The following is a 25,732-nucleotide window of genomic DNA, read 5'->3' as shown; positions in this document are numbered from 1 at the left end:
ATTGTAATTGTAATATTATTCCATTGAACAACTGGACATTAATTACTCAAAGACAAAAGTTATGGCCTTTGGTGAGAGCTCCCTAAAGTACGACAATGGAGCATTAATGGCCACAAAATAGACCAGGTTCTCAAGTTTAAATACGTAGTAGTAGTCTTACAAGCCTCTGGTTCTAGAAAAGCTTACAGCGATTACACTGCAGAGAAAGGGCAAAACTGCCTTAAAAATCATTAAATTTTCAAGAACTAAGGGAGGGCATGACCTTCCAGCCGCTCTTAAGCTTTACCAAGCGAAAACACTGGCACAACTGACATATGGGACTATACTTGGGCTGCCTTCATCTACCTTTGTCCCATTGGAGTGGGTTCAATCTAAGTTTTTGAGAGCAGCCCTCCAGTTACCTCGTTGCGTATCAAATGCTACTGCTAGACTGGAGGCAGGACTGGTGAGGGTGTGTCGCGGTTCTCCCCTGTGTGGATTCTTTGATGTGAAGGTGGAGGCAAGGGTTTGTATTGCTTCCATTATTCTTTGGCTAAATTAAACCTTAACCCTCAAGGTCTACTTCCCCTGCTTCTACAGGATAAGTTCCAGTTAACATGGCTAAAGACGATCCTTAATAAAATGGCCTGCCTGGGCCTTTCTCCACCTACCCTGTTAGCTATGGGCCTAGACCGAGCATCAAGTTACTTGAGGCAAAGGGTGGAAGACATTGAATGCCAGACAGACCTTGGGCAGACCTAGCCCTGGATAAATCTAGATACTTGATTTTACCTGCAGCTTATTTTTCTCATCTTGAGCCTATTAATTACAGGAAGGCCTTTACCCTTGCCAGATGTCAGGCCCTACCATCAGCTGTTTTGGAAGGGAAATAGAAGAAGATCCCTAGACCAGAGAGGTTTTGTCTGTGTAGGGTAGGGGACATTGAAACCATGCAGCGATATGTTGCCCATTCTGCCGCGAAGTTAGATCAAAGCTTATTTCCCCCTTGCTTGGTAAACTCCCTGAAGAGTCAGTTGAGCTTTTGGCAAAGGAGCTCCTATTAGGAGAAGTTCCTCAGCTCATGCTCCACACTGCCAAGTTCTGTGCTGTTGCTATTAAAATACACAGAACTTTATTAGAGAATGATCATTAAAATATTTTACAATTTTATAAATTTCAAGGTGATAATTGAATGAGGGGTTGTTTGTATTGATCTTCAACCTTTATTCGTATGGGCAGTTTGTGATTCCGTGGTGCACAACTATTGAGTCTGGACATTTTGATGTGCTGGCATGTGATTGGTCAGTTGACCGTATTAATAAATTTGATTGAGCCTCAGTCCCTTGCTGGCCACCTTCTGTTGGCTCTGGGTTGGCTACACAGGGCCCCTCTTCCTCTGATGAGTCCTCACCGTCATCCTGACTGACCCTCGACAGGAACATTCATAGGTGACAAAAGTGCAAATTGGTGCTATTACGATCGTGTCATTGGGATGATGTATGAATCAAAATCTTGAACAGCAATACGTTGTTTTGAGGCTTGCCCCACTACTTGCTCCTTCTAGAGGCCTTGAGGTGGTGGAGAGACAGCAAAAGTAATATGTAGCGTGGCTGGGTAGAATGACCCAAGCGGCCAGACTGGCCCAGGGGAAATTGAGGCCAGTGTTGTGGTCATCACCCAAGCCAGAGAGGGTGTCCTGGACTGAGGCCGATGTGGTACTGAGAGGCCCTCATGAAAACTAGAAGGGGTCCCATCCGTATTTCTCAACCATTATAACACAGTTGTCTCCCAGGTGGGGTTACCATCATTCCCTCTAACTGAGTTCTGGAATGAATTTGTTCCGGTGACACTGGTTGGCATTGTTGGCATTAATTGTGACCAGATTTCCATTCTTCCAGAAAAAAGTTTCTTCTCGCTCAGAGGGAGAAGGACATCTTTAGAATGGGTGTTTTCCGTTCCTCGTGCTCCGGGAGGCAGGACCTAAAACTTAATTTCCTGTCTCTTGAGGGAAACGCCCCTCCTTTTCAGTTTTGTTTCCTGCCTCGTCGGGAGAGCAGCTTAGAGTCGCAGCTCTGCGCATACCTACCAGAAAATTCTCTAATTACTTATTCTTTTCTAATAACTTATCTATTTTATTCTATACTTCTAATATTTTCCTATTCTATTTTAATTCTAATTCTAAATCTAACTTAAACTATAATCTCGGCTTTCCCGCCAATTCAAGATGGCGGACAAGCAGCCCGATTCCTTTATAGTCCCGGGGGATCTAGACCCGGGTCTCTTACAGCCCACTCAAACAACGCAGGAGCAGCCGTCCTGCAGCTACACCCCTGAGGCTAAGGGTAAGAAAAAAGGGGGCCCTGGAATGTGAAAGAGGAAGCGGACTGGCAACACTAAATCCAGCAGCGCTAAATGCCTGCTTACAGCCGCGCGCGCCTCTCTTTCCTCCAAAGAGCCTAGAAGCGGCAATAAGGGGAAAGCCGCGTCAACGTCCGCTTCCAAAATCCGAGCCGGCATGGCGGGTGCGGGAGAAACAGCAGCACAGGCCGCTCCGGACACAGCAACGCGCGCTGCCGAATCCCACATTGCTGCTAGCGATTACGGCGCGGGGCCTTTAGTGGCTACTGTCCCTCCTCTCGCCCCGCATGGCACAGGAGAAAATTCAGCGGCGTCTGCCGCTCCTCCCCCCAGCAGCGCACGGGAGTTTAACCAGGCGGTTGGCGTCTCGCCAGTCCCTTCCACCGCCATGCTCCAGGGCGTCTTGCCCTTGCATATTCCCAGCGCTCACATGGGCGTCTCGCCCCCCCTCCCCCCAGGCGTCTCGCCTCAATCTGCACCTGGCGTCTCGCCTTTAATTATTCCCGGCAACGTGGTGCCATTGAATCCTACCTTCCCTCCCCCCTCCTTTTTGGATGCCAGCGGGCTTTCATTCTTAAAGGCAGAACTCTCCGCCTTATTCAAGGACGCCCTCACTGAAGGCATAAAAGCAGCCCAGATAATCTCCCCATCTCCCTCTGTCATAGCTGGACACACTGCTCCCAGGCCAGAGGGTAATTCCAGAACTCAAACACTGGACCCATACTCCAATCCTGTGCAAGGGAAGGGACATAAGCACACTGTAGATACTCATGACAATGTCTTGCAGCAAACCACCTCCCCCTTTTCTTCCGAAGACGAAAGGAGTGACAAAGAGGAGGGCGAATTCTCCTCAGACGGAGAAGAGATAACTGAACAGCCAAAACAAAACAGAATCTTTAATGCTGAGGAATTCCCTCTGTTACTAACCAAGACACTTGCAGCCTTGGACCTCTCTGAAAAATCAGATAAGCAGTCAGAGCAGAGAAAGAGGGTCTCCAAAGAATTTTTCCATATGCACGAAGTCCCAGATAGGGCGGTCCCTTACCTTATTTCCTTACCTTACTAAAGGCGGAATGGGACAAACCCATGGCAACCAAACAGGTCCCCTTAACCACTAGAAAGTTATACAATATAGCCAACAACACAGCCGAACTACTGAAGGTCCCTCTAGTGGAGTCACCAGTTACAGCCTTACACTCCTCAGATCTGGTCACTGAGGAGGGCCTAGTGATGATAAGAGACCCAGCTGATAGAAAGACGGAATTAGCATGTAAAAAGTCTCATCAGGCGTCTGCCCTATCCATAAGTTCCTCTATAACATCAGCCCTGGTCTCCAGAGCGGCGATCATATGGACTCGCAAGCTTGCTCAGCTTATTCCAGCAGAGGACAAAAGCGCCCAGGAGGGCGTATCAAGAATTCTGAGGGCTGTATCCTTCCTGGCGGATTCTACTTTGGATACAATGACTTTTGCCGCTAGAGCCATGGCTACTGCCTCTTCCGCTAGAAGGGCGCTCTGGCTTAGGCCTTGGCAGACAGAACACCGATCAAAATCGGTTCTTATGGGGTATCCTTACCAAGGAAAGAGGCTTTTCGGTGACAAACTTGATTCCATCCTGGTGGAAACCAGAGACAAAAAGAAGATGCTTCCCAAGAGTCTACGTAAGGACTCCAAAGGCTTCTCATATAACACGCCCTTTCGTTCCTATCATACCTTACAGCGATTCAGACCAGAACAAAGAAGAGGCAACTGGAGCTCCACCCGTGGCTCCTTTCGTAGATCAGGTAGATTCTCTAGATCTAACAGATTCTCCAACTCTCAAGGAGACAAAACAGACAAGACTGCACGCCAAAACAAACAATGATGCCAATCCACCATCGGTGGGGGGCAGACTCACTCTTTTTTACCCCCAGTGGGAAGCCTCCCATCCAGACCTTTGGATGTTCCGACTGATCCATCAGGGCTATCAAATCGAATTCCTCAGGCCTCCTTCAGATCGGATGAGAGTCTCCCCGACCTCCAAGAACAAGGAAAAACATCACAGGACCTCCCAGGCTATCCTGCATCTCCAAAATATCAAGGCCATAGAACCGGTCCCTCCATTGGAACGCTCATCCGGAATCTACTCAATCTTCTTTACCGTGCCCAAGAGAGACGGCGGCTGGCACGCCATACTAGAACTCAAACACCTAAACAGGCACGTTCTCAAAAAGCGATTCAGGATGGAAACCCTGAAATCCATCACCGAGGCCCTGAGACATCCCTGTGTGCCGAACACATCAGGGGAACCAAGAACATACAGGCAGACTGGCTCAGCAGACAACACCTAGACGAAGCCGAGTGGTCCCTCCATCCAGAAGTCTTTCTCCTCATCACTCACCGTTTCGGCACTCCCCTAGTAGACCTATTTGCTTCCAAGACCAATCATCAGACCCCGAGATACTTCTCCAGGTACCAACAACCGGGGGCGGAACAGATCGATGCCCTTCTCGCCCCTTGGCCACAAGGTCTCCTGTATGCCTTTCCCCCCCTTCCTCTCATCCCGAGAATATTAAGGAGAGTCCGACTTCTCAGGGCGTCGGTCATCATGGTGGCACCTCATTGGCCCTGCCGCCCATGGTTCCCATCTCTGATAGAACTATCCAAACACAACCACTGGAGACTTCCGGATAGACCAGACCTATTGACACAGGGCCCAATATGCCACCCGGATCCAAATTGGTTTCAACTAACCGCATGGCTATTGAACGGAGCAGACTGTTAGACAAGGGTTACAATTCTGAGATTGTGTCCACCATCCTTGCAGCCAGACGACCATCTACCCAGCGAATCTACAACACCACCTGGAAGGCCTTTGCTCGCTGGTGTAGACGGAAACACCAAAACCCCCTGAAACCACGTGTAGCCGGCATTTTAGCCTTCCTCCAGGACAGTCGCGCTCAGGGTCTGGCACCGTCCACTCTCCGCAGACAATTGGCTGCCATTGCCACTATAGTACCAAAAGTGTCAGGTTATTCCTTAAATAAACATCCCCACATTAGGTCCTTCCTAAGAGGGGTCAGCTTAACTTCACCTCAAGTCAAACATAGATTCCCCTCATGGAGTCTCCATACAGTTCTCACGGCCCTCACTAAACCACCATTCGAACCACTCAATCAGATAGGTCTACAGTGGTTACGTATGAAAACCTTATTCCTAACAGCGGTCACTTCGGCTCGTCGAGTCTCAGAGCTGGGAGCTCTATCAATTAGACCGAATCTTTGTATCTTCCACAAGGACAAAGTAGTCCTCAGACCGGATCCTTCCTTTGTCCCAAAATGCAACAGTCAGTTCCACAGGGATCAGGAGCTAGTCTTGCCTTCCTTCTGCCCCAAGCCTAAGACCATTAAGGAAAAGGCCTGGCACTCACTAGACCTTAGAAGGGCCCTCCATATATACATAAAACGTACAAAAGCAATCAGAAACTCCGATTCACTATTCATTAATCTCTCAACACCTAATAAGGGCAAACCTATGTCTAGAGCTTCCATCGGCAGAACCATCACAAAGTGCATATTACAGGCCTACAAAGAAAGCAACCTACCCATTCCTTCAGAGGTCACAGCTCACTCAGTTAGGAGCGCGGCCACCTCTACAGCCTTCGATAGAGGAGCCCCATTGGAGGAAATATGCAAGGCTGCCACCTGGTCTTCCATTTCCACATTTGTACGTCACTATAAGTTAAACCTATACGCTTCTGCAGACGCCGCCTTTGGCAGGCGCGTCTTACAGAGTGTGCTCCAGGACGTCTAAACCCTACCCGGGCCGGGACAGCTCTTGTATGTCCCATTCTAAAGATGTCCTTCTCCCTCTGAGCGAGAACGAGCCTTGGCTACTCTCCGTGAAGGCTTCTTCTGCTCAGAGGGACGAAGGACATCTTGCCCGCCCAGATGTCCTCTCAATTCGATCGCTAGTTCACACACAGTATTAATCCTTTACACTACAGGATCTCTTACTAACCACTTGGTTTAATATTCCTCCACTTCAGGTTCTGATTGTGTGATAGTTGCCCGTTTTTTTCAGCCTTTACTGTTATTCATGTGGTTCTTACACTTTATTATTTATGTTTTTACCTGTCCAACTTGAAATGTGTTTACTCGGAAAGTCTTTAAACTGAAAAGGAGGGGCGTTTCCCTCAAGAGACAGGAAATTAAGTTTTAGGTCCTGCCTCCCAGAGCACGAGGAACGGAAAACACCCATTCTAAAGATGTCCTTCGTCCCTCTGAGCAGAAGAAGCCTTCACGGTGAGTAGCCAAGGCTCGTTCTTCCTTGGATATCTTTTCCTCCCCCATATAAGAATAATCTCTCTAACTTCATGTGGACAACCAGTGTGGTGTAGTGGTTAAGAGTAGGGGAGTAGTGCTGTGGTTAAGAGTGTGGGAGTCTAGTCTGGCGAAAGAGGTTTGTTTCCCTGCTGCTCCACATGAAGCCTGCTGGGTGATCTTGGGCCAGCCAAAGTTCTCTCAGAATTCTCTCAACCCCACCTACCTCACTAGATGCCTGTTGTTGGGAGAGGCCAGGAATGTGATTTGTAAGGGACTTTGAGACTCTTTAGGCTAGAGTAAAGAGAGGTATCAAAACATCTCTTCATCTGAATGGCTTCTATGCAGTCCCACATTGGGACTGCGCAGGCCAGCCACGGAGAAGAATTGTCAGCTTCTAGCAAATTCCAAAAGAGTGCTCCCCCTCCCCTCGGGGCATGCAATCTCCCCGCCCCCGAGTCACATGACCCAAGGAGGAGGGAGCACTCTTCCCTCCAGTTCTCTTTCTGCCGCCACGGAGAGAGAACGTGCTTAGCTTCGTTCTAGCAATAGTAATGGAGTCTAAGAAGATCGCTCCATTCAAGAAGTGCTCTTCTTGAGGGGCGAAGGTTGCTAAATCTGACCCTCACAAGGAGTGCTTACTTTGTTTGGGAGAAGGCCACGTTTCCTCCTCATGCAAGAGCTGCGGAAAACTTACGGCCAAGGCTCTGAGGGAACGTTCGACCCGCCTCATCTCCCACCTCTACAAGGTGTCCCTTCATCCTCAGGAGGATTCGTCCGATCGCCCTGCTGGTAAGGCGTCCTCCTCCGATGGGGCCCTTGTCGCCAAACCTACTGGGGTCTCCGTTTCGGAGAAGCCCTCCTCGGTAGTTCTTCGTCCGGCAAGGTTTATAGCCCCGGGCTCCCAAGATGGCCACGGCTCTTCAAAGCGTGCTTCCCGCTCGAGGTCTCCTAGGCGTCGTCCGCCTTCTAGGCCGCCGAAGTCCCCGTTGGAATCCTCAAAGAGGGGTCGGCGCCGCTCGCCTTCGAAGTCGTCGAGGTCTTCTAGACGCCGGCTGTCGTTGATGCCATCACGACTCCATCCTCAGCCCGTCGTGGCCCCGCGTTCTGCTGAGCCGATCATTACTGTGGAGGACTCCCCTCCTCATCCCCTGGCAACCCCCTCGGCTCCAGATCCGAGCAGGGCCCAGGAGGTATCGGTGGAATTCAAGGAGCACCTCCTTCATCTTTACAAGGACGTGCCACAAGTACCCCTGGACAGGGGCATTGCCCTGGAGCCGCAAGAGTCCCAAGATGGTGCCGCTCAGTTGTGCTCCAAAGATGATGCTCGGGAACCACCGACCCCATCTGCTGGCCGGAGTCGTTCCCAAAGTCGAGGCCGCTCGGCCCGCCGCAGTGGATCTTGCAGTCGGAGCCGCTCCCGTCGGAGCCCTTCCCGTCGGAGCCCTTCCCGTCGGACCCCTCCCCATCGGAGCCGTTCGACTCGTCGGAGCCGATCTCCTCATCGGAGCCGTTCTCCTCATCGGAGCCGTTCTCCTCATCGGAGCCGTTCGATCCATCGGAGCCGTTCGATCTGTCGGAGCCATTCCAGCCGTCGGAGTCGTTCGCCCCGTCGAAGCCGTTCGAGTCATCGGAGCCTCCCGAGCAGGGCAAGTTGCTCGAACCGTAGAAGTCGCTCGAGTTGTCGCAGTCGTTCCGCCCGTCAGAGCCGATCTGATCACCGGAGTCGTCATGACCACCGGGATCGTTCTGTTAATCGGAGTCGTCATGACCGTCGCAGTGTGTCTGGCCGTCGGAGTCGTTCGAGTCATCGGGGTCGTTCTGCTCGGACTGATTGTCGTGCTCACTACAGCCGACCGCATCGTCACCGGTACACAACGCCTTCGATTGATTCGAGGTCGCCAGTCCTTCATCGCGGTCGTTCTCATTCCCGACCCCGCTCACCCTCGAGGCGCCCCTTGTCAAGGTCCCCTGTTTCCCTGGCAGCCGACTATAACTCGGACTATGACCCTGATTACGATCCCTCACTCTCACATGAATATGATGATGATGACACCCGTACATCCTTGCCTTCGCCCGACGACTCAGTTGGGGACCCTAAACCGTTATTCCCTACGGGAGATGTTCGCCTATATGCGGAGCAATTAATACGCATGGCAAAGGCTCTCAAAATAGATGTCAAACCTGAGGAGTCTGCTCCTATTGATGATGTCATGGATATTTTGCATAACCCTGATGTGGGCCCTGCAGTGTTCCCTATACTTAAGAGTCTCTTGGAGATCCTGCATGCCAATTGGGCTAAACCAGCCTTAGTCCCTTCCTCCACCAAGCGTATAGAAAATTTGTACAAAATACGAAAGGAAGGTGGGGAATTCCTCTACCAACATCCCCCCCCAACTCTATCATAGCCGAGGCCCTTCCTGGAAAGTTCAGGTCTGGGTCCCACACCTCCCCACACCTCCCCACGAGAAGGTCGTAAGTTAGACACCCTGGCAAGGAAGGTGTACTCCTCCACAGCGGTCAGTGTCCGCATTTCGAATTTTATGGCCATGATGGCGAGATATCAGTTCGCCCTTTGGAACCGCATATCCCCCCAAATTTCCCTCATCCCTGATGACCAACGTCCGTCGGTCTTTGCAATTCAATCAGAGGGAATGTCTCTGGCGAGGCAACAGCTGCTGCCCGACACGTGACGGATTCGTCAAGTAAGGCTATAGCTTCTGCTATAGTTATCAGGAGACATGCGTGGTTGCGCCAATCCGCACTGCCCCTTGATACTAAGGCTCGCATAGAGGACCTCCCATTCGAGGGCACGGTTCTCTTTAGTGATCAAACTGACATGTTCTTAGATCGCCTTAAGAAGAACAAAATGAACGCAAAGTCCCTTGGTATTACTCGACAGCCCTCCGATAATAAGAGGCGCTATTTTGGCCGCCCGGCTGCCCAGTCCACCCGCCCGTATAGGTTCCAGGCCCTTCCTCATCAACCCCCCTTCCGCCCGTCCTTTCCTCGTCCTCAACAGGAGAGGAAGTTCACTAACAAGAATAGATCCCGTAGGGGTCAGAGGGGATCCCCTGGTTCCTTTCCTAGGGCAAAACAAACATGACTAGACGTGCATGTTAATTTTCGTGACCGGTTGTCACTTTTTCTCCCAGTGGTCGTTTATCACTACTGACGTTTGGGTTCTTAAAATAATAAAATATGGTTATTTCATCGAATTTGATTCTCTTCCTCCTTTTAGGCCTGTTGCCCATTCTGTCTCGCATGACTCTGAGCTCCTTTCCGCTGAGGTCCACGCCCTACTGTCTAAGAGAGCAGTTTCTGAGGTGTCTCCTTCAGACCTGAATCACGGGTTCTACTCCCGTTTTTTCTTAGTGGATAAGAAAGGCGGAGGGAAGCGCCCTATCCTGGATCTGCAGGATCTTAACCTTTTTGTCAAGACCAGGAAATTTCGTATGCTTACCCTACCTGAGGTGCTTCCTTTCCTTGATGCTCACATGTGGTTCGCAGTAGTGACGCGTATTTTCATAACGTGATTCACGATCAGTGTCGCCGTTATTTACGTTTTTGGTGCAATAACAGGTGCTACCAATATAATGTGTTGCCGTTCGGCTTGTCCACTGCCCCTAGGACTTTCACTAAATGCCTCGCTGTGGTGGTTCCGCAACTTGCCCTTAAGGGATGCGTTATATTCCCTTACCTCGATGACTGGTTGGTGGTGGCCCACTCACAACCTGAATTGTCCTCACACATGGATTTGATCATCGCAACGCTTCACAATTTAGGCCTTTTAGTCAATTTTGAGAAGTCTCACTTAACCCCCGCACGGGCCCAGACGTTTATTGGGGCGTACTTGGATGCTCCCTTGGCCCAGGCTTTTCTTCCTCCACCTAGAGTTTATGCTATCAGAAAACTGGTGAACAGTTTTGTTTGCAATAGGTTCCAATCAGCACATCGAATCCAAAAATTGTTGGGCCTTATGGCCTCCACAACGGCGGTGGTGGAGTTTGCTAGGCTTAGAATGCGTCCACTGCAAAACTGGTTTGTTAGAGCCTTTACAATTAATGTGGACCCACAATTTAAACGTTTGTCCATCCCTAGATACGTGTTATCTTCTCTACGATGGTGGACATTGGACGTCAATATTCTGTCAGGGGTTCCCTTCCGCAGACAATCTCCTGACAGATTTTTGTTTACTGATGCTTCCCTGGTGGGTTGGGGGGCTCACTGCGATCATCTCACTGCACAGGGGAGATGGTCTCCTTCGGAGTCTATACTGCATATTAATTTGCTTGAGCTTCGTGCCATCCGTCTTGCTCTGTCTTCGTTTGCAGGGTACCTGATGGGTCGGCACGTTCAAATTGCCAGACAGCTCCACTGCCTTGTATTACCTAAACAAACAGGGCGGCACAAGGTCTGTTTTGCTCTGCAAAGAAGCCAGCGACATTTGGGAATGGGCCATCCATCACTACGCCTCTCTCCTAGCAATTCACATTGCGGGCAAGAGCAATACACTAGCCGATGCTCTGAGTCACCGCCCAAACCTATCACACGAGATCACACTGAGCAACGAATGTTTGAAACATGTTTTTCAACAGTGGGGCCGTTTTCTAGTAGACCTCTTTTCCACGCAGTCCAATGCGGTATGCCCCAGGTTTTACTCCAGGGCGGGGGTCAGCCCAGGCTCACTGGAAGATGCTTTTCAAATACCCTGGAAGGGAACCCTATTTTATCTGTTTCCCCCATTCCCTCTACTTCAGAGGGTTATTGCCAAGATGATCCAGGACAACACGGATGCCATCCTCGTCACCCCTTACTGGCCCAGGAGATCATGGTTCGCAGTGCTCAAGTCACTTGCACACGGACAGTGTCTACTTCTCCCGAGAGACCCCTCCCACTACCCTCCCAATCTACAACTAGCGGCCTGGAGGGTCCTGCCTCAAGCCTATGGTCAGATAGGGTAGCCAAAGTGCTCCTTCATTCGCTCAAAGCTTCCACACGTCGTTCTTGCAACACTAAGTGGAGACGCTTCTCTGATTAGTCATCGAATAAGGGTATCTCTCCTGTTACCTGCCCTTTGCCTAGTATCTTTGATTACTTGCTGTTCCTTAAGGATGAGGGCTTATCCAACTCATTTATTAAGGTTTATTTGGCCGCAATATCGGCCTTTCACCCAGAGATTGACTCCTTTTCCGTTTTCTCTCACCCCCTTTCCAAAAAGTTTTTGAAAGGTCTAAACAACTTATATCCACCCGCTGCCCCGCCAGTTCCCCAGTGGAGCCTGTCTCTAGTGCTCACTTGCCTCATGAATTCCCCCTTTGAGCCTTTGGCCACCTGTAATTTGGCCTTGCTTTCCTTTAAGACAGCATTTTTTGTTGCAATCACCTCAGCAAGGAGGGTGAATGACTTGTCGGCCCTATCCCATTCCCCTCCATACACTATCTTCCACTCCAATAGAGTAGTCCTTAGAACAAAGTTATCATTTCTACCTAAGGTAGTTTCTGCTTTTCACCTTTCGCAGGACATCGTCCTCCCTGTTTTTTTCCCTAACCCGTCTTCAGACGCTGACAAAGCCCTTCATTCACTCGATGTTAGGAGGGCTCTCCTGTTCTATATTAACCATACCCAATCCTTTAGGTCTGCGGACAACCTCTTTGTCTGCTTTGGGGGGAAACATAAAGGGCAGCGGGCTTCTCCACAAACCATCTCTCGATGGATTACATGTACTATCAGGTTGGCCTATGACCTTGCTCATCAGGATTGCCCTCCTATGATCAAGGCCCATTCTACCAGGGCGTATGCGGCTTCCATCGCCTTCTCGTCAAGAGTAGATATCCGGGACATCTGCAAAGCTGCCACTTGGTCCACTCCATCGACGTTCATGAAACACTATGCTGTGGATGTGGATTCAGCAAAAGATGCAGCGGTGGGACGTGCGGTTCTGCAGTCCCTGCTTCGGTGATTGTCCCACACCCACCGTCCTGGTAAGCGAGCTCGCTACTCTCCCAATGTGGGACTGCATAGAAGCCATTCAGATGAAAAACAGAGTTTCACTTACCTGTAACTGTTGTTCATCTGATGGATCTTCTATGCAGTAACACATTCCCTCCCTCCTTCCCCGCTGTGGGACCCTTCCGCTAGTATGGTGGATGGTTCCGTGGCGGCAGGTTGGAGAACTGGAGGGAAGAGTGCTCCCTCCTCCTTGGGTCATGTGACTCGGGGGTGGGGAGATTGCATGCCCCGAGGGGAGGGGGAGCACTCTTTTGGAATTTGCTAGAAGCTGACAATTTTTTCCGTGGCTGGCCCGCGCCTGCGCAGTCCCAATGTGTTACTGCATAGAAGATCCATCAGATGAACAACAGTTACAGGTAAGTGAAACTCTGTTTTTCTATTTAATCATCAGTAGCAGAATCATAAAGTTGGAAGGGTCCAGACTCAAAAGAATGCACAAGTCAAATGTGACCATTGGGAGAATGTTTCTTTGCCACGTTTCCACCTTAAGGTACATACAGGGAGTTTGGGGAGGGAGTGGGTAGGCAGATTATAAAAGCTGCTACCTGAGGAGTTCTGGCTGGGAATGTGTCCAATGGCCCATTTAGGGGAGGGGGGAAGGTCTGAGAAAAGAAATGCCACCCATTAGTGGGCAGTGCCTGATGGGTGGCTTGGATTCATTCATATGTGCTGACTGGACCTCTTTCTTTATTCCAGAAGCTCAAGTAGAGGAGACGGTTGTGGGATTCCAAGGGTTCTCTTTGGAAAAAGCCAAGAATGAAAACGCCAAAGGAAACTTCAGGGATGGAGATGGACCACAGAGGCAGGAGGAAAGCCACACAGCCAAGAGGAGGGATAAGCCTATTCTGTCCGAAGGAGGAGGCTTCCGTGAAATCCCAGTCCAAGAAGAAAGGTCAACCAAAACAAGAAGGAATAAAGACTTCCGTGCCAATTGGAGAATCCGCTCCAGGGAACATGAAAGTGAAAATATGGCCTTTAGAAAGACCTTCCATAGGAACATGAATGTTAGTTCCAAAAGGCAAATCCCCTCAGGAGTTAAACCATATGCTTGCATGGAACGCAGAAAGACCTTCATTTGGAAATCAGCCCTTACTTCACATCAAAGAACTCACTCAGATCCTATTCAACACCAAAGGATTCATTCAGGACAGAAGTCCTTGATCTGCATTGGTAGTGGATGGACTTTCTCTCATGGAAGAAGGAGTAAGGCCATTTTCCCAAAGCATAGTATAACGGAGGCACATAAATGCTTGTGGTGTTGGAAGTACTTCATATGCAGATCACAGCTTCTTGTGCACCAAAGAACCCACACAGGGGGGAAGCCTATTGACAGCTCAGAACATGAAAAGAGATTCAGTCACAGTGGCAGTCTTAAAACACGTCAAAGAATCCAAACGGTGTGTGGAAAGAAATTCAATCGAACTGGCCATATTCAAACACATCAAAGAATCCACAAAGGGGAGAAACCTTTTGAATGCTCAGACTGTGGAAAGAAATTCAGTCAAAGTGGCCATCTTCAAATACATCAAAGAATCCACACAGGGGAGAAACCTTTTGAATGCTCAGACTGTGGAAAGAAATTCAGTCAAAGTGGCAGTCTTCAAACACATCAAAGAATCCACACAGGGGAGAAACCTTTTGAATGCTCAGAGTGTGGAAAGAGATTCAGTCGAAGTGGCCATCTTCAAACACATCAAAGAATCCACACAGGGGACAAAACATTTGAATGCTCAGACTGCGGAAAGAGATTCAATGACAGTAGGAATCATCAAAACCATCAAAGAATCCACACAGGGGAGAAACCTTTTGAATGCTCAGAGTGTGGAAAGAGATTCAATGTCAGTAGCAATCTTCAAACACATCAAAGAATCCACACAGGGGAGAAACCTTTTGAATGCTCAGACTGTGGAAAGAAATTCAGTCAAAGTGGCCATCTTCAAATACATCAAAGAATCCACACAGGGGAGAAACCTTTTGAATGCTCAGACTGTGGAAAGAAATTCAGTCAAAGTGGCAGTCTTCAAACACATCAAAGAATCCACACAGGGGAGAAACCTTTTGAATGCTCAGACTGTGGAAAGAAATTCAGTCAAAGTGGCAGTCTTCAAACACATCAAAGAATCCACACAGGGGAGAAACCTTTTGAATGCTCAGACTGCGGAAAGAGATTCAATATCAGTAGCAGTCTTCAAAAACATCAAAGACTCCACACAGGGGAGAAACTTTTTGAATGCTCAGACTGTGGAAAGAGATTCAATGTCAGTAGCAATCTTCAAACACATCAAAGAATCCACACAGGGGAGAAACCTTTTGAATGCTCAGAGTGTGGAAAGAGATTCAATGTCAGTAGCAGTCTTCAAAAACATCAAAGAATCCACACAGGGGAGAAACCTTTTGAATGCTCAGAGTGTGGAAAGAGATTCAATGACAGTAGCAGTCTTCAAACGCATGAAAGAATCCACACAGGGGAGAAACCTTTTGAATGCTCAGAGTGTGGAAAGAGATTCAATGACAGTAGCAATCTTCAAAAACATCAAAGAATCCACACAGGGGAGAATCCTTTTGAATGCTCAGAGTGTGGAAAGAGATTCAATGTCAGTAGCAGACTTCAACAACATCAAAGAATCCACACAGGGGAGAAACCTTTTGAATGCTCAGAGTGTGGAAAGAGATTCAATGTCAGTAGCAGTCTTCAAAAACATCAAAGAATCCACACAGGGGAGAAACCTTTTGAATGCTCAGAGTGTGGAAAGAGATTCAGTCGAAGTGGCCATCTTCAAATACATCAAAGAATCCACACAGGGGAGAAACGTTTTGAATGCTCAGACTGTGAAAAGAGATTCAGTCAAAGTGGCCATCTCCAAATACATCGAAGAATCCACACAGGGGAGAATCCTTTTTAATGCTCAGACTGTGGAAAGAGATTCAATGTCAGTAGTAGTTTTCAAAAACATCAAAGAATCCACACAGGGGAGAAACCTTTTAAATGCTCAGAGTGTGGAAAGAGATTCTGTCGAAGTGGCCATCTTCAAAAACATCAAAGAATCCACACAGGGGAGAAACCTTTTGAATGCTCAGACTGCGGAAAGAGATTCAATGTCAGTAGCGGTCTTCAAACGCATCAAAGAATCCACACAGGGGAGAAACCTTTTGAATGCTCAGTGTGGAAAGAGATTCAATGTCAGTAGCAGTTTTCAAACGCATCAAAGAATCCACACGGGAGAATCCTTTTGAATGCTCAGTGTGTCGAAAGAGATTCAATGTCAGAAGCAGTCTTCAAACACATCAAAGAATCCACACAGGGGAGAAAACTTTTGAATGCTCAGACTGTGGAACGAGACTCAGTGTCAGTAGCAATCTTCAAAAACATCAAAGAATCCACACAGGGGAGAAACCTTTTGAATGCTCAGACTGTGGGAAGAGATTCAATGACAGTAGCAGTCTTCAAAGACATGAAAGAATCCACAAAGATTCAATGTCAGTAGCAGTCTTCAAAAACATCAAAGAATCCACACAGGGGAGAAACCTTTTGAATGCTCAGAGTGTGGAAAGAGATTCAATGACAGTAGCAGTCTTCAAACGCATGAAAGAATCCACACAGGGGAGAAACCTTTTGAATGCTCAGAGTGTGGAAAGAGATTCAATGACAGTAGCAGTCTTCAAACGCATGAAAGAATCCACACAGGGGAGAAACCTTTTGAATGCTCAGAGTGTGGAAAGAGATTCAATGACAGTAGCAATCTTCAAAAACATCAAAGAATCCACACAGGGGAGAAATCTTTGAATGCTCCAACTGTGGAAAGAAATTCAGTCAAAGTGGCCATCTTCAAATACATCAAAGAATCCACACAGGGGAGTAATCTTTTGAATGCTCAGACTGCGGAAAGAGATTCAGTCAAAGTGGCAGTCTTCAAACACATCAAAGAATCCACACAGGGGAGAATCCTTTTGAATGCTCAGAGTGTGGAACGAGACTCAATGTCAGTAGCAATCTTCAAAAACATCAAAGACTCCACACAGGGGAGAAACCTTTTGAATGCTCAGAGTGTGGAAAGAGATTCAATGACAGTAGCAATCTTCAAAGACATGAAGGAATCCACAGAGATTCAATGTCAATAGCAGTCTTCAAAAACATCAAAGAATCCACACAGGGGAGAAACCTTTTGAATGCTCAGAGTGTGGAAAGAGATTCAATGTCAGTAGCAATCTTCAAACACATCAAAGAATCCACACAGGGGAGAAACCTTTTGAATGCTCAGACTGTGGAAAGAAATTCAGTCAAAGTGGCAGTCTTCAAACACATCAAAGAATCCACACAGGGGAGAAACCTTTTGAATGCTCAGAGTGTGGAAAGAGATTCAGTCGAAGTGGCCATCTTCAAACACATCAAAGAATCCACACAGGGGAGAAACCTTTTGAATGCTCAGACTGCGGAAAGAGATTCAATATCAGTAGCAGTCTTCAAAAACATCAAAGACTCCACACAGGGGAGAAACTTTTTGAATGCTCAGACTGTGGAAAGAGATTCAATGTCAGTAGCAATCTTCAAACGCATTAAAGAATCCACACTGGGGAGAAACCTTTTGAATGCTCAGAGTGTGGAAAGAGATTCAATGTCAGTAGCAGACTTCAAAAACATCAAAGAATCCACACAGGGGAGAAACCTTTTGAATGCTCAGTGTGGAAAGAGATTCAATGTCAGTAGCAGTTTTCAAACGCATCAAAGAATCCACACGGGAGAATCCTTTTGAATGCTCAGTGTGTCGAAAGAGATTCAATGTCAGAAGCAGTCTTCAAACACATCAAAGAATCCACACAGGGGAGAAACCTTTTGAATGCTCAGACTGTGGAACGAGACTCAATGTCAGTAGCAATCTTCAAAAACATCAAAGAATCCACACAGGGGAGAAACCTTTTGAATGCTCAGAGTGTGGAAAGAGATTCAATGACAGTAGCAGTCTTCAAACGCATGAAAGAATCCACACAGGGGAGAAACCTTTTGAATGCTCAGAGTGTGGAAAGAGATTCAATTACAGTAGCAGTCTTCAAACGCATGAAAGAATCCACACAGGGGAGAAACCTTTTGAATGCTCAGAGTGTGGAAAGAGATTCAATGACAGTAGCAATCTTCAAAAACATCAAAGAATCCACACAGGGGAGAAATCTTTGAATGCTCCAACTGTGGAAAGAAATTCAGTCAAAGTGGCCATCTTCAAATACATCAAAGAATCCACACAGGGGAGTAATCTTTTGAATGCTCAGACTGCGGAAAGAGATTCAGTCAAAGTGGCTGTCTTCAAACACATCAAAGAATCCACACAGGGGAGAAACCTTTTGAATGCTCAGAGTGTGGAAAGAGATTCAATGTCAGTAGCAGTCTTCAAAAACATCAAAGAATCCACACAGGGGAGAAACCTTTTGAATGCTCAGAGTGTGGAAAGAGATTCAATGACAGTAGCAGTCTTCAAACGCATGAAAGAATCCACACAGGGGAGAAACCTTTTGAATGCTCAGAGTGTGGAAAGAGATTCAGTCAAAGTGGCAGTCTTCAAACACATCAAAGAATCCACACAGGGGAGAATCCTTTTGAATGCTCAGAGTGTGGAAAGAGATTCAATGTCAGTAGCAGACTTCAAAAACATCAAAGAATCCACAGAGGGGAGAAACCTTTTGAATGCTCAGAGTGTGGAAAGAGATTCAATGTCAGTAGCAGTCTTCAAAAACATCAAAGAATCCACACAGGGGAGAAACCTTTTGAATGCTCAGACTGTGGAAAGAAATCCAGTCAAAGTGGCCATCTTCAAATACATCAAAGAATCCACACAGGGGAGAAACCTTTTGAATGCTCAGACTGTGAAAAGAGATTCAGTCAAAGTGGCCATCTTCAAATACATCGAAGAATCCACACAGGGGAGAAACCTTTTGAATGCTCAGACTGCGGAAAGAGATTCAATATCAGTAGCAGTCTTCAAAAACATCAAAGAATCCACACAGGGGAGAAACCTTTTGAATGCTCAGAGTGTGGAAAGAGATTCCGTCGAAGTGGCCATCTTCAAAAACATCAAAGAATCCACACAGGGGAGAAACCTTTTGAATGCTCAGACTGCGGAAAGAGATTCAATGTCAGTAGTGGTCTTCAAACGCATCAAAGAATCCACACAGGGGAGAAACCTTTTGAATGCTCAGACTGCGGAAAGAGATTCAATGTCAGTAGCAGTCTTCAAAAACATCAAAGAATCCACACAGGGGAGAAACCTTTTGAATGCTCAGAGTGTGGAAAGAGATTCAGTCGAAGTGGCCATCTTCAAACACATCAAAGAATCCACACAGGGGAGAAACCTTTTGAATGCTCAGACTGCGGAAAGAGATTCAATATCAGTAGCAGTCTTCAAAAACATCAAAGACCACACAGGGGAGAAACTTTTTGAATGCTCAGACTGTGGAAAGAGATTCAATGTCAGTAGCAATCTTCAAACGCATTAAAGAATCCACACTGGGGAGAAACCTTTTGAATGCTCAGAGTGTGGAAAGAGATTCAATGTCAGTAGCAGACTTCAAAAACATCAAAGAATCCACACAGGGGAGAAACCTTTTGAATGCTCAGTGTGGAAAGAGATTCAATGTCAGTAGCAGTTTTCAAACGCATCAAAGAATCCACACGGGAGAATCCTTTTGAATGCTCAGTGTGTCGAAAGAGATTCAATGTCAGAAGCAGTCTTCAAACACATCAAAGAATCCACACAGGGGAGAAACCTTTTGAATGCTCAGACTGTGGAACGAGACTCAATGTCAGTAGCAATCTTCAAAAACATCAAAGAATCCACACAGGGGAGAAACCTTTTGAATGCTCAGAGTGTGGAAAGAGATTCAATGACAGTAGCAGTCTTCAAACGCATGAAAGAATCCACACAGGGGAGAAACCTTTTGAATGCTCAGAGTGTGGAAAGAGATTCAATTACAGTAGCAGTCTTCAAACGCATGAAAGAATCCACACAGGGGAGAAACCTTTTGAATGCTCAGAGTGTGGAAAGAGATTCAATGACAGTAGCAATCTTCAAAAACATCAAAGAATCCACACAGGGGAGAAATCTTTGAATGCTCCAACTGTGGAAAGAAATTCAGTCAAAGTGGCCATCTTCAAATACATCAAAGAATCCACACAGGGGAGTAATCTTTTGAATGCTCAGACTGCGGAAAGAGATTCAGTCAAAGTGGCAGTCTTCAAACACATCAAAGAATCCACACAGGGGAGAAACCTTTTGAATGCTCAGAGTGTGGAAAGAGATTCAATGTCAGTAGCAGTCTTCAAAAACATCAAAGAATCCACACAGGGGAGAAACCTTTTGAATGCTCAGAGTGTGGAAAGAGATTCAATGACAGTAGCAGTCTTCAAACGCATGAAAGAATCCACACAGGGGAGAAACCTTTTGAATGCTCAGAGTGTGGAAAGAGATTCAGTCAAAGTGGCAGTCTTCAAACACATCAAAGAATCCACACAGGGGAGAATCCTTTTGAATGCTCAGAGTGTGGAAAGAGATTCAATGTCAGTAGCAGACTTCAAAAACATCAAAGAATCCACAGAGGGGAGAAACCTTTTGAATGCTCAGAGTGTGGAAAGAGATTCAATGTCAGTAGCAGTCTTCAAAAACATCAAAGAATCCACACAGGGGAGAAACCTTTTGAATGCTCAGACTGGAAAGAAATCCAGTCAAAGTGGCCATCTTCAAATACATCAAAGAATCCACACAGGGGAGAAACCTTTTGAATGCTCAGACTGTGAAAAGAGATTCAGTCAAAGTGGCCATCTTCAAATACATCGAAGAATCCACACAGGGGAGAAACCTTTTGAATGCTCAGACTGCGGAAAGAGATTCAATGTCAGTAGCAGTCTTCAAAAACATCAAAGAATCCACACAGGGGAGAAACCTTTTGAATGCTCAGAGTGTGGAAAGAGATTCCGTCGAAGTGGCCATCTTCAAAAACATCAAAGAATCCACACAGGGGAGAAACCTTTTGAATGCTCAGACTGCGGAAAGAGATTCAATGTCAGTAGTGGTCTTCAAACGCATCAAAGAATCCACACAGGGGAGAAACCTTTTGAATGCTCAGTGTGGAAAGAGATTCAATGTCAGTAGCAGTCTTCAAACGCATCAAAGAATCCACACGGGAGAATCCTTTTGAATGCTCAGTTTGTCGAAAGAGATTCAATGTCAGAAGCAGTCTTCAAACACATCAAAGAATCCACACAGGGGAGAAACCTTTTGAATGCTCAGACTGTGGAACGAGACTCAATGTCAGTAGCAATCTTCAAAAACATCAAAGAATCCACACAGGGGAGAAACCTTTTGAATGCTCAGACTGTGGGAAGAGATTCAATGACAGTAGCAGTCTTCAAAGACATGAAAGAATCCACAAAGATTCAATGTCAGTAGCAGTCTTCAAAAACATCAAAGAATCCACACAGGGGAGAAACCTTTTGAATGCTCAGAGTGTGGAAAGAGATTCAATGACAGTAGCAGTCTTCAAACGCATGAAAGAATCCACACGGGAGAAACCTTTTGAATGCTCAGAGTGTGGAAAGAGATTCAATGACAGTAGCAATCTTCAAAAACATCAAAGAATCCACACAGGGGAGAAATCTTTGAATGCTCCAACTGTGGAAAGAAATTCTGTCAAAGTGGCCATCTTCAAATACATCAAAGAATCCACACAGGGGAGTAATCTTTTGAATGCTCAGACTGCGGAAAGAGATTCAGTCAAAGTGGCAGTCTTCAAACACATCAAAGAATCCACACAGGGGAGAATCTTTTTGAATGCTCAGAGTGTGGAACGAGACTCAATGTCAGTAGCAATCTTCAAAAACATCAAAGACTCCACATAGGGGAGAAACCTTTTGAATGCTCAGAGTGTGGAAAGAGATTCAATGACAGTAGCAGTCTTCAAAGACATGAAAGAATCCACAGAGATTCAATGTCAGTAGCAGTCTTCAAAAACATCAAAGAATCCACACAGGGGAGAAACCTTTGAATGCTCAGACTGTGGAAAGAAATTCTGTCAAAGTGGCCATCTTCAAATACATCAAAGAATCCACACAGGGGAGTAATCTTTTGAATGCTCAGACTTCGGAAAGAGATTCAATGTCAGTAGCAGTTTTCAAACGCATCAAAGAATCCACACAGGGGAGAAACCTTTTGAATGCTCAGTGTGTCGAAAGAGATTCAATGTCAGTAGCAGTCTTCAAACACATCAAAGAATCCACAGAGGGGAGAAACCTTTTGAATGATCAGTGTGTGGAAAGAGTTTTAAATCAATGTGACCAATATCAAAGGCATCAAAGAACCCACAGAGGAGAAACTTTTTGAATGCTCAAAATGTGGAAAGAGATTTTGCCAGAGTAGCAATCTTCAAATATATCATTTAACCACACAGAGTATAAATCTTTTGAATGCTCAGAGTGGACAGAGAAATGGACATCTCCAAAGGCATCTAGGAACCCACATAGGAGAGAAACCTTTTGAATTCACAGAATGTGGAAAGAGATTAAATCAGAATGGCAGTGTTCAACAACATCTAAGAAAGCACACAGGGGAATAACCTTTTGAATGCTCAAAGTATGGAAAGAGATTCAATTGAGTGGTGATCTTGAACAACATCACAGAACCCACACAGGGTAGAAACTTTTTAAATACTCAAGAGTGTGGAGTTTCATATAGAGTAGCAATCTGGCATGGCATCTAAGAAACCCACACATAGGAAAACCCTTTTTGAATGCTCAGTGTAAGACCCCTGTCCTCTGTCAGCTGAGACACCCCAATTTGATCCCCAGTCTTGTCTTATTTGTTTTGAAGGGCATCCCCTTGAAAGCCGAATGTTCAAAGGGGGGATCTTTGGGATAAGTTTGAGAGAGTGCATCTGTTTGTAATGTTTAGAGCACATTCAATCACGGTGCCATGATTTCACTAGGGCTTTTACATACCCCCCCAGAGCCTCTCATCAAAGGAATACTAGACCATTTCAAGTTAATGAACAATTACCTCTGAGCCATCAAGGCAGCCAAACCCGCTACTTTGAAAACTTCTGTGCTTTGGAATGTGGGGTGTCCTTTCTGACTCTTCCCTCTGAATTTGGAGGGCAGCTACTTCAAACTGCCCAGTCAAATCCAACTTAATTTCTTGAACCAATCACGACCATATGAAAGTCCGGTCCCATGCCAAACTATGCGACGTTTCTCTATCAAAGTGGGAGCTGAAAAGGGTGTGCCAGATTTTGTCTATTACCTGGACACACAACACCCCGGGTCTCTCGTTGGACTAATTTTGCACTGTAATCTCTTCAGTTCTCAGGTTCAAAACTCATTGACAACTGCTCCTGCCAATTTGTTGTCATCTGCAAATTTAATGAGTAGCCCCTCCACACCCTCATCCAGATCATTTATAAAAATATTGAAAAGTACCGGGCCCAGAACTGACCCCTGTGGCACCCAACTGGACACTTCTCTCTATTCAGATGAAATGCCATTGACAACTACTCTTTGAGTACGGTTCTCCAACTGGTTCCAAATCCACCTAACGTTCCTAAAGTCCAGTCCACAGTACTTTAGTTTACCCATCAGAACATCATGGGGAACCCTGCCAAAAGTCTTATTGGAATCCTCAGCTCACTTTGAGCTTTGGCCTCTCTAATGGCTGACCTACAGTGCCTAGCAAGCCGCAGATACTCTTTAGAGGTGTGTCCTTGGATGTGAGGGCGATCTGGCTGCGACATCTGTAACCCCATTGATCGCTAGGGTTGATTTGGCTGATCTAGCTGGCAAGGCGGGTGTCCCCAACCCTCACCGCTCCACTTGCGTCCCTCCCGAAGCTACGCGCTCGGTGGAAGAGGACGACCATCCCAGATAGGAGGAGTGTACCGTTCTTCGGTCAAGGGTATACGATAGCTGCGCTCCCCTGCTAGAACCTCCAAACAAGAGGTATGTCCTTGCCTCCATTTCTTGAACATTTCCTTTTTCTCCCTTAGCTCATCATGGAGTTCTCTGTTGATCCACATTGGATTCTTGTATCCCCCTACCATGTTTCCTTCTTGTTGGAATACTGAGGGCTTGAGCTTGCAAGAGCTCGTGTTTTAGGAGAGCCCATCCTTCACTTGCTCCTTTCCCTTCCAGCAGTCTTGTGCATGGAATGATTCTCATCAGGCCTCTGAGTTTATTAAAATCTGCCCTACCAAAGTCTAACTGACGTGTGTGGCTACGAACTTCCTTGGTCCCCCCCAACAAACTAATTCTAGGAGGACATGATCACTTCCCCCTAAGGTCCCCACCCCTTCATCTCATCTACTATTTCTTGCCTGTTGGTCAGTATTAAATTGAGTATAGCTGAGCTCTGACGCGGAAGCCAAGCGGATTGGCAGCATGTCCAGGATACCCATCAGAAAGTCCACGGCTACTTAGAAAAAGTGTAGTTTATTTTACAGTGCAGAAATATATACAGATACTCCTTTCACACTCTCCGCTCATAACATCCCGCATAGAACTGCGGTTTCCCTTCAATATATACACCTGGTGGGCGCAGCCACCAATCACAGTAGATACCCAATTACCCTGGCATTTCTACTGCATTGCATCAGCCACCTGGCTCTAACTGGATCAAGCCAGCTTTCTCTAGCTCCCCAGGTACTTTCCAGGCTGATTACATCATCATTAGATCTAACAGATCTAACCTGCTCCTGTCAAACTAACTGACAGACTTGTAATCTTGACACTCCTTCTATAGGATTTCAGATTAGTTTGATTAGCTTCATGAATCTATTACAATCCACAATTTTTGTAAATAAATCTGCCACATTACCAGCACTGGCACACTTTACAATACATATCATGCCTTTGTTCACAGCTTCAATTACATTAACGTATTTTATTCTTATATGCTTACTTCTGCCTTTAAAGTTTTGCTCAGTCGCAAGTTGTAGCACTGATTGACTGTCAGTATATATCCTTACTGGTAATTGTACAGACACATTGAGTTCTTTCATGAGATAGACAAACCATTCCACCTGGTTTATACATTCACTCACAGCACTATATTCTGCTTCACATGAACTCATGGCTACAAATGACTGTTTCACAGATTTCCAATGTATGGGTGCTTCACCAAAATACAACACATACCTGGTCGTTGATTTTGCGCTCCCCTGATCTGCCCATGATGCGTCTGCATAAGCAGTCAGTTCCCCATTACATGCATTCAGGCATAACTGTTTGTTTACAGATCCCTTCAGAGGACCATATTGGAAGTCTCTGGCATTTGCTAGACTGGAAAACTTGAACTTTGCTCATCATAAAAGTTGTATCAAGCAAGAAGTGATTACTTCATTCAAAGTCCTTATCCTCTGCAAGGTTCTGTTCTCTGTTATACCTGCGTGCTTAGTTATACAAATCTTGTATTCTGTACTTTGGAGCGTTGTTTAAAAATCATTTTATATATACACACATACAGAACAAAAATCAACTTTACAATGAGACAAACAAAAGAACCATATAGTAAGCTCCTATCCAATATAAAAGATGATACCATCAAGTTATTGTAAAGAAAAACAAAATAAACACACACTTGCACACAACAAAAGGGGAGGAAAAGGGTATATATGCTTTGCTGTACATATTCCTTTCTTTAAAAAAAAAAGGCTTTACCAGAAATAGATGAATGGAAAGTAAAGATGCTGGAATATGCAAATATGGCCAAGATGACTTATTTTATGAATTTAGACGACACACAAAATGTTGAGCAATTTAATGAGAAATGGTTACCATGGTATACCTATATATCTTCAAATATTTAACTCTAACATAGTAATATTACCGGCTGCTTATTATGCACAAAAAGATACATGATAACCTTTTATCGTATAACATAAGTATAACGTAATTTAGGTATTAAGTATAATATATGTGTGTATATCAATAATTGAGACAATGTCGTTTATTGCAAACGGATGCAAACTTTTCCCCTTCCCCTTTTTTCCTTTCTGTATTCCCTAAAAAATAATAAAAAAGGAGAAAAATGTTTATCCTGATATTATTCAATACCT

At 46.0% G+C, this 25,732-nt stretch overlaps 1 protein-coding gene and 2 pseudogenes across 1 annotated transcript; all 3 read left to right on the top strand.

Annotated features, from left to right (window-relative positions):
• The first annotated feature begins 9,250 nt into the window (after nucleotides 1-9,250).
• Nucleotides 9,251-17,788, top strand: LOC130480487 (zinc finger protein 420-like; annotated as a pseudogene).
• Nucleotides 17,789-17,874: 86 nt separating this feature from the next.
• Nucleotides 17,875-19,174, top strand: LOC130481397 (zinc finger protein 135-like; annotated as a pseudogene).
• A 235-nt stretch (nucleotides 19,175-19,409) lies between these two features.
• LOC130480400 (zinc finger protein ZFP2-like) lies at nucleotides 19,410-20,745 on the top strand (the record flags this gene model as incomplete). Its single annotated transcript, XM_056852946.1, has 4 exons — nucleotides 19,410-19,437; nucleotides 19,532-19,711; nucleotides 19,879-20,298; nucleotides 20,381-20,745. Coding segments are annotated over exons 1-4 (993 nt in total), but the record flags the coding sequence as incomplete, so codon positions are not given.
• Between the last annotated feature and the right edge of the window lie 4,987 nt (nucleotides 20,746-25,732).

The sequence above is a fragment of the Euleptes europaea genome, chromosome 1 (assembly GCF_029931775.1).
Source record: "Euleptes europaea isolate rEulEur1 chromosome 1, rEulEur1.hap1, whole genome shotgun sequence".
NCBI classification, from domain to species: domain Eukaryota; kingdom Metazoa; phylum Chordata; class Lepidosauria; order Squamata; family Sphaerodactylidae; genus Euleptes; species Euleptes europaea.
Note: the sequence above shows the minus strand (reverse complement) of the source record. Positions and strands in the feature narration are given on the sequence as shown.